The sequence below is a fragment of the Emydura macquarii genome, unplaced genomic scaffold, assembly GCF_026122565.2.
Source record: "Emydura macquarii macquarii isolate MOO-44397 ecotype Brisbane River unplaced genomic scaffold, CSIRO-AGI_Emac_v2 contig_1348, whole genome shotgun sequence".
Classification (NCBI taxonomy): domain Eukaryota; kingdom Metazoa; phylum Chordata; order Testudines; family Chelidae; genus Emydura; species Emydura macquarii.
In genome coordinates, this window is record NW_027131485.1 from 22,137,116 (window position 1) to 22,147,086 (window position 9,971).

At 40.4% G+C, this 9,971-nt stretch overlaps 1 protein-coding gene across 5 annotated transcripts in view; it reads right to left on the reverse strand.

The window, feature by feature from the left end:
- Positions 1–6,784, reverse strand: part of SNX29 (sorting nexin 29) — a 446,224-nt gene extending 439,440 nt beyond the window's left edge. For all 5 annotated transcript variants that reach the window (XM_067551359.1, XM_067551357.1, XM_067551358.1 and 2 more), the window contains exon 1: positions 6,666–6,784. In XM_067551359.1, coding sequence (XP_067407460.1) covers positions 6,666–6,672 — 7 coding nt within the window. In that variant the 5' untranslated portion in view covers positions 6,673–6,784. The remainder of the gene's footprint in view (positions 1–6,665) is intronic.
- Positions 6,785–9,971: the final 3,187 nt, after the last annotated feature.

Below are 9,971 nucleotides of genomic sequence, written 5' to 3' on the forward strand. Positions count from 1 at the left end.
GGACTACTGAGTAACCTTGCAGATGTCTCACTTTCTGCACACCATGGCACATAACAAGACAAAATACACAACATGTATGCATGCAGCTGCACATAAATAATGGTGATGGGAACAAGAAGTTATCCTTGAACATCTGGGGATACACTTTTTCACTGCCAAAGGGCATATTTTTACACCGACCTTCCTATCACCAGATGTTGTTTTAATGACCCCAATTACCATGATGAAAACAGAATGTAGTCAAGGATGAAAACCCAATGTAGGTAATTAGCATATATGATAATGAGCAGAGAGGTAATTTGGTGAAAGCTGATTATGGAAGGGTATAAGTCGTCACTACTTAGACAAAGGGAAGCACTCCATCAACATCTGACTCCGTGGGAGGTGCTGCTGGATGGATCAGAGGCCACTGACTCCCTGGCCGGACCTCTGAAGAAAGCTGTTCCTGTATATAGCTTTCTGAGTGACTGCTTAGCTCTCCAGGCTTAGTGAGTATGATATATTGTTGTAAATTTTAGGCTTTGTATTCAACTAGTATATTTATAGAAACCTTGCACATTAAACCTTATTGATCTGCAAATCGGGCGTACCATGTCACACTGATCACTAAGCATCCAGTATCAACAAGAGTGACTTGATATCCACATACTCAGAAAGGGGTACCAATTAAGAGGGATCTACTGTATTCCATTTCACAGTTTACACACAGCTAAAGTTACTGTGATGTCCACTCCTAAAGCTGGGTGTCTGAACTGCTCCCTTGCAAGCTCAAACAGCAGTAAACTTGCAGCATCATATGTATTACTGGGGGAAGGGGTTTACATTAAATATGTAACACCAGGGAGAGAAAAGGAGTTATAGTTCGATTACTGTGTAAAAAAAGGAAGTCTAAAAATGACTATGAAAATATGAATTTAAAGAAGCAAAAACTAAAACACTTGAAGAGGATCCTTCCATTTAAAAGTAATCAGTTTCAAAAAATGAACTAAAATTAGTTTCAGGTACTGCACCTGCCTCTGAGTCGCCTCCCATTTATGGTGGTTTTACATTCACACTTTTCTATTTTTAAAATGTTTTTCCTCTCTATATCGTATGAGAAAGATCCAAATACACAAGAGACGAAACTGACTGACTACACAAGTGAAAAAAAAAAGTTTTCATCTAATCCGTCTCAGTTAGAGTGATGTTAAGAAGTAACTGTAGCAATTGTAATTAAAATAATTCAGACAGAAGCATGATTTTTAAACTGATTGTATCACTTTTATTCATCTAACTACTACATATGCAGCATGTAAGATTAAAATCAGATACGAGCAAAGACCAGTTTCTAAAAATTGCCTTTGAATTTAGTGCTCAATGGTGCTGCCTTAAATTAGCCATGCTACAGAAAGCTTAGTATCTAGCTCTGTCAATACACCAATACACCTGTCAATACACTTAATTCTTGTCATGCCATACTGCTACTACTTGAGTTCTCATCTGCTCTTCTGCAAAGACAATTACAGTGAAGACTGTGGAGCACAAACAGAGCTTAAAATGAGACTCTTCAGTTCCTCTTTCTTTGTAAACCAAGTCAGAATTTGAGTCAGATTCAGGAAGTTGACATTTCTTCACTGCACTATCCAAGCACATAAAATCATCTTGAACAACTGGCAAGTGAACGACTGTATTAGTATTAATACTAGGTTTACATTAGAAGCATAGTAAATTTGTTGTATCATTTCAAAGTGACTTGTAATGATAAAAAATATTAGGCTTGCCAAACCAGTCAATTGACCAGTCAAATAATGTCAACTGACCAGTCAAATGATCACCTATTATTTGACCATGGTCAAATGCTATCAGATGCTCCACCAAGAATGCCCTGATGTAGATGGCAATCAGAAAGGTAGGCTGCATCATGGTCTGTTAGCAAGCCTACTTAAATATATGGACCACTCCTTTGACATATGCTAATGCCACCTGTTGGGAAAAAGGTGAACTAACTGAATGCTGAGCATCTTGATTGGTTGGAATCTATAGAACACACAATATATGTATATATCTATATCTTTATTTGTATACCTGGCCATCAGTGTACATGGAAGTTTACAAAACATATTAAACAAGTTAAAAAGCATGATACCTGCCTCAAAGAGCTTAAATCTAAACTGACTAGACCAAACTTACAAAAAGAAACTCAGAACAGTGTAGCGGAGAAAGAGGAGTGTTCAGTGATTATGCCTCCTCCCACAACTCAGAGAAAACATGAACAAGCCATTAAGATGCTTGAAGAGTGGGCCTGCAGTCTATCAAGCATAAATGCCTTTAACAAAGACTCTGAGTTGCTATGTGTTTTATTTCTGTTTAATTTCCTTTTACTTTTTTGTTGTAACTGTTCAGTCTTGAATAACATTCACATTTAAATGCTAACCCATTGCTAAAAAGGGTAATAATGTTAATTATTTCTTTCATTTTTTAAAGCTTCATTTCATTGTGTTTAATATTCTTCTGAGTTTAAACAACTCAGTAAGTAACTTGTTTTTTGTAATTAGGCATAAGTATCTAAAGACTAAGCCTATTAGAGACCATAACATTTTACTCTTCTTTGTTACTGTTCTAATAAATTAGTGCTTTAAAATATTTGGCCAATTATTTTTGGACGGTCAAATGCCCAATCCTAAAAAAAAATTAAATGGAATCTAGCTTAGCCAAAGCCCTCTTTGTCAAACCACCTCCACATCTACAATTAGTTTACATCCCCTGATGTGAATAATTTACACTGAAGAGCCCACAATTCATCCAAATAAATCTCTCTCAGTCTATGTTAATAAAACTGGGTCACACAATAATTTAAGAAATTCCACAGTCTGTAGACTCCAATATGCAAAGTTTGGTAATTACACTCAGCAAATTTAGTGAATCAGTATATTCGTTTGATAGTCCCTGACAGTTTTAACTATTCTATACTGTACATGGCTAAAATGCTATAATGGCACCATATCTGAATACAGTTAGTGCCTATATTAGTTGAGGTTGTCACCTCCCCACACAAAAATTATTCTTGGGTATAAGATTAGACCATGACTATTAATGAAGTAGCTATAGATGTACAGGAAATAGCTATCCGGCAGCATTTTGTACATGTATCAGTACTGTTCCACATTCTGTTAAAAAGACATTATCAGAAAAGTACCATCTTAAAAATACTCAGTCTGTGTTACTAAGGCAACAGATTATTAAATAATAAACTTTCCAGTCTAATTCAATTTTTAACTTTTATATCATATTTGCATTTCACTTTTGAAAAACAGTGGTCAGAAGCAGTTCCCGGTTCTCATACACTAAACATTTATACTTTTAGAGTGCATAATATCACAGAAAAATTATAAAAGACAAAAGTTTAACTGACTTGTTCAATCCATGTGAATTTTTCTATCCATTTTTTAGTCTTAAAACTAAATCTTAATCTAAATCTTGGTCTTAAAACTAAAAGATGGATAAGAAAAATTTGCATGCATTGAACACGTCAGTTTTGTCCTTAATCATTTTTCTGTGATATTATGCACTCTAAAAGTATAATGCTAGTTTCTGACTATAAGTGATAGTGCCTCAGCCTCAAAAAGGGACATAGTTGACATAGATTACCTTTGAGTTTGTCTAATTCTCTATCTGAAGTCAAGCATGAATATGATGCATACTTCTCTTTCCTGCTGCTTTGTTCTGTGAACCTCAAATTTATGTTCCCATAAACCCTACTTTTTTCAGAGGAAATAGTAACAGTAATATATTATCTAGTTCAATTCACCGGAAAACTCTCATAAATCTTGGCAAGATTTACAAGTTTATAAAGGTAGGTCAAACGTTTGGCCTACCATCCTTAATAATGTTGCTTTATCCATGATCCAGTCTTGGATAACTGAAAAACAATTTAATTTAGAAAGAATTCTACTTGCACCATACATGTCTCTCTATTGGTTTTAAAAAAAAAAAAAAAAAAAAAAAGATGAAGGATTTAAAAACAAAGATCTGGTCATTCATAAAAATAATGACAAGAAATACAGTATATAAAGAAACTATGACAAAACTGCTGCTAATAAAACAGCTTTCAAAGATTTTCATGGAAGTGTCAGCTGTTCTTTTTAACTGTAAAAGAAAATTAAATTGCTCACATTTCCAAAGAATTACCACCCAAGAACAACTTAAGCCCAGATCCCCACATGGATAGACCCCGGTATCCAGCTTGAGCACACTGCAGGGCTACAACCTCACCTAAAAAGCAGATGCAGGCCCCAACAGATTAAAGGATAATTTTGATGTATAAATTTACACAGTGGCAAAACTTGAAATGAAGCTGAATCTGATAAAAGGTTTTGTTTGTGTTTCGAAATGTTTGAAAGTTACCTGCATTTCACAAAATACTAATAATTTTCCCTATGGGTCTATGATCACCTTTTTCATCTCCTTTCAACTCAAAATTATTTTGATAAATAAAACTTTTCTAAATACAAATGCCAGATGAACTCAGAGAAAATGTTACTAATATAGCTTGCCTTTATTATATTCACTGCTTTCCATTATATTCAGCAGTAATGCAAGGAACCTACAGGCCTGTATACTGTAAGACATTAGCTTTTGCAAGTTAGCATAAGCTTGAGGCCTATGAACTTTGAACAAATAAACTTTGAACAGATAAATGGTCCAAAGAAAAATCCCAAGTACTGCGGAGCTGAAAATAGAGTGTTTATGAAAAATTTCTAACCACAGGCACATGATCCAACCACAAGAGTGTCATGGCAATGAATTGACGTACACAATAGGTACATGAGCTAAATCCGCAGATACCTAACCATAAGATGGCCATCATAACGAACTGGTGTATATGATAAGAAGTTGAGATCATTGAGATATAACCTATTGGAGAACAACAGTCCAACATTAGTAATGTGAGAAAATACAAATGAGGAAAGGGGGAAATCCCCTACTGAATATGCATCAAACATAGTGGTGTCAGCATATCATATTATAAAAGTTACTTCCCAGCCTTGGGGTGATAGGAGAAAGAGATGTAGTCCTTGGGAGGTGCTAGAATGATGGCCACTGGTGATGAAGGGGAAGGTGATGGTGATGAGGAAGATGATGGCTAACGTTTTAGGTTGTTCTACAAGGGATGATGTGAGTATATGGACATGCAGATATACATTCTATAACATCTCTATCTACCTGACTGAGTTGGGGTGTTTGTGACTGTACTAAACATCTTAATAAACTATTTGTAATTATAGAAGAGTTCCTATAGTGTGAGTGTTGTAACTAAGCACAACGGGGTTCCCAACTATATAATAATTTGAATAATACTGGGCCTGACCTTGGGACAAGAACCTGTCAACCCTCAAAGTGATAACTGGGGATTCTTAAGTAATCAATATATTCAATCTATAGATCAGGCTACACTAAAATGCTTTTCACTTTCATCCGCTGTATAGTTTCTCTTTCATAGCCACTGTAATAATGCCTCAAATAATATTTTAAATGTTAAAATTGCACCTTTCATCAACAGGGGTTAAACATTTTGGCAGTAGAGTTAGAAGAGAACCCAGGACCTATTTCCCAATTTGCTACTTCTGAAAAAATGACAGTGTCGGATTATTTCCCTCAGTGTACTATTTATGTTTTATGAGCAACTCTGACAAGCCTTATTTGAAGTCAATTTTTATAACTAAGTTATCTTCCTATTCGAATGAAGAATTTGTCAATCTGTGTTTTTAAATTAGATTAAAAATATCACCCACTGAAGCATCCCATTTGAAGATCACTATTGTTAACTTACTACCACTCCTGGTACTTCAACTTTTGTGACCAATAATCAACCTTCCCTCCACCTCAGAGATTAGCCTCCATGCTGAGTGAGTCTCCCCCATCCCAGCAAGAAGGGCCCTAAACTCAGTATTTATGGGATAGATGCCTCTGCAAAATTGTACAATTCTTCCTCTCATTACAATCTTAAGATTCAGTAAACACCACCTTGCTTCACTTGACCTTAAATACCCTTCGATAGCAACTAGGTTAGGGTAAAAGGGAAAATAGAATAACAATGTGTCCAAAACTGATTTGTGTATTTCAGGAGTAGCAGAGAAAGGTTTCACATTGTCACTCTAAAAAAAAAAAATACAAAAAAAAAATCACATTAGCAATAAACAAGTTCCTTTGCTCAGGTTACTAACCGCACCTCAGTTTATTAAATCAGTAAGAAACACGTTATTGATGCTCGGTTTATTTTCCGCACTTTGCTCATCTTAGGCAACTTTGACGCCAAAAAAGTCAGCCTTACAGGTGTTTAGTCAGTGGGGCTCTCGGGCTCAGCGCTGCACACGTTGCTAGAGGGTTGAGCTTCACACAATACAAATGAAAGAGGTGGGGGGCTGCGTTGCAGGAAAGGCCACCTCACTATTGCCCAGTGCCCAGGGACTCAGTGTTACCGGTCGAGCATATCAGCGGGGACCGACAGCCTGAGCAGGCCCTTACCACCGGCTGGCACGAGGGCGCGCCCTGACCCCCAGCAGCCAGCCAATGCCGGGCAGCACCACGGCGCCCCAGAGAGTACGGGGTAGCGGGGGGAAGGCCCTGGGCTCAGCCGGAGGACAATAACACAGCTGGGGCCCCCACAGGCTCACCCAGGCACTCACCGCTCATGACGCCCGGAGTCAAAGCCCGGTTTCTCCCGGCTGCTACGGCTAACCCCTCTGCTCCCACTAAGGCGCAGTTCCACACTTCCTCAGAGGAAGCCGGTCGGGGCCCGGGACACGGACACGGACACACAGCGGACAACACCCCGCCCCGGAACCGAGGCCCCACCAACCCGGAAGGTAAACGCCAGAGCCGGACAGCACGAGGGCGGGCTCCAACGCTCCCTCCCTCCCCGCCGCGTGCAGTTTCCCTAACCGCCTAGCGGCTCGCGGCGGGATTTTGCCAGCAGCCTGGCCTGGGCGGTCTTGCGGCTGGGACCGGATCCTGTGATGTCCCTCGCCAGCTGCCCGGACGGGGGTAGTGGGGGAAGAAGGCGGCCTCATTCAGCCATTGGCAGTCACAGGCAGTTGGGGACTCAGGAGGTACAGGGGCAGGAGGGCCCAAAACTGCCTGCAGGGGCTATTTGGGAGAATGGAGAGCAGCACGGTGACCACAGGTCCCATTTTGGCTGGAACAGTCCCTTTTTCAAGCCCTGTCCAAACCATCCTGACTTTTTTGGCAAACATGGGCATTTGTCCCATTTGCTCTTGCCAAGGTGATCAGGGGTTTTTTGGTCAAAAAGTGGGTGCAGAGGACCTAGCTGGGGAGGGATCAATGATTCAGGAAAGGAAGCAGGTCTCCATCCAGCAGTGACATTACTTCAGCGTCATGCAGGGGGCAAACAGGGCTCAAGGGGTGTAGGGGAGAAAGGGGCTCAGATGAGCCACTCAGGCCAGCCCTACCGTGGGGGAGGGCTAAGGCTAGCCCCATGCACTGTCCCCTTTTCCCTTTGGGAAATATGGTCATCCTAAGCAGGGGGGACTATGTGGAAGCACCATAGAGTAACATAGGCATGCGGAGCACATTTCATTAGGGTGTGCACCCAGGGAATTTTCATGATCTTTATCAGGGGTGTCAAACTCAATTCCACCAGCGGGCCACATTTGAATTTCCCGCTGGCAGCATGCTTGCCCTGTCCTAGTCTCCACCGAGAAGTGTCACGAGGAACGGTATTTCAGCAGCAGATCGCGGCATATTCCCATCCGCTGCAAGTTTGCAGCTCGAGAAATCGGGCCCCCTCCACTCTTTCAGCGGCAGCTCTACCCTAAAGCATCAGCTTGAAACACAGTGAGATGGTGCTATGTGCCACATCCAAAAAGGTTCACAGGCCAGATACAAAAGGTTCGCGGGCCGAATCCGGGCTGTGGGCCGTCTGTTTGAAACTCCTGCATTAGGGGGTGCCTGGGCACACCCGGTACACCCCGTACGCACGCCTCTGTAGAGTAATAACCACTGCATCTGGAGATTTAGGGCCAGTTTGCTAGATAATCTGGGTTAAAGAATCAGAGGCAAGTAAAGAAGAGGAGAACTGGTGCTGTCAGAAGGCAAAAGGCAATGCCCAGGTTATGGCACCACCAAGAACATCACATCCAACTTATGGAGAAACTGACATATCCATACAAACTTTGCATCATGGGTTTGTTGTAGGATGAACACAAAACAAAACATATCAGGTGTGAACCTCTTTGCCCTTCTGAACATGGGAGAGCTGCAGCTCCTTATCTGAACTTCATATCTTGGGAATGGCCCCTTCGCAGAAAAGGACCTTAACGGTGGATAAAAAGATGAGTCAGCAGTGTGCCCTGGTTGGCAAGAAGGGTATATTGGGCTGCATGAAGCAGGATTGGTGAGGCCGCATTTAGAATATTGTGTCCAGTTTTGGGATACAAAAAGGATGTAGACAAGGGTTGAGAAAAGTAGAAACCTGGATCCAAACCTCACAGTTCAGGCCCATCTAGCAGCATTATGAAGCAGGCTGAAAGTAGAACTGGGCTTGTTTACCTGGATCCAAACCTCACAGTTCAGGCCCATCTAGCAGCATTATGAAGCAGCACTTGAACTCCACGCCATTCTACTAGAAACATAATAATCCAAATGTGTACATCCACAATAGACATAGTGCTGGGGTGCTTTGGAGGTGTTTCTTTTCTAGTGTGCTTCATAAAGCAACTTCCCCTTTACGATTCTTTGCATGTACAAATAATTGTTTGAGGGCAAAGAGCTGTACCTTCATAATAATTTTAAGAGAAATGATAAATACCATATATAAATGAAAAATGGGTAGAACTAGTAAAAAAGAAAATATTTTAAACTTTTACATACAGATTTCAAATATTATTATAATAATATATTTAACTAAAAATAATCCTAAATTGTCAAAATACACAGCACCAAGCATGACTAAAAAAGAAATTGGAAAAACGGGGTAGCAAAACAAAGAAAAATAAAATTGGTCTTTGATTAAGGGCTAGATCCAAGGACCTGTACAGGTCCCAAGCATGAATGAAGATTAATGCAACTGTTATAACAAAATAAAAACAACGAGTGTTCTGGGGCACTTTAAAGACTAACAAATGTAATATTTGCAGACATAAGCTTTTGAGAGACTTCAGCTCTCTTCTTCTGATGCAGTAATACAGAAAATAGGTAACACAGAGGTATCTTATAGATATCCAGGTGCATTGAGAACAATGGGGGAGGTGGAGTCCACTACTTAAGACCTAATGACGACCACTGAGTAGGAGGTGAGAATGGGTGAGCAAAGTAATTTACCTTCGGTAGTGAGATAGCCACTCCAAGTCTCTGTTTAAACCCAGTTTGAATGTGTCAAGTTTGCAGATCATTTCTAACTCAGCAGTTTGTCTTTGAAGTCTGTTTTTGGAGTTTTTTGAAGAAGTACAGCAACTTTCAGGTCAGAGACAGAATGCCCTGGGGAATTAAATTGTTCTCCCACTGGTTTATGGATGTTGTTATTTTTTAATGTCTGATTTGTGTCCATTTATCCTTGTGCGTAGTGATCGTCCAGTTTGGCCAATGTACATGGCAGAGGGGGCATTGCTGGCCCATGATGGCATATATAACGTTAGTGGATATGCAGGTGAATGAGCCCCTTATGGTGTGATTGATGTGGTTAGGACCAGTGATGATGTCATTAGAGACGATATGTGGGCAAAGCTGACAACGGGGTTTGTTGCAGGGATAGGTTCCTGGGTAGGATTTTTTGTAGGGGGTATGGTTGCTGGTGAGTATTTGCTTCAACCCATTCTCACCTCCTACTCAATAGTCGTCATTAGGTCTTAAGTACCGGACTCCACCTCCCCCATTGTTCTCAATGCACCTAGATATCTATAAGATACCTCTGTATTACCTATTTTCTGTATTACTGCATCTGAAGATGAGAGCTGAAGTCTCTCGGAAGCTTATGT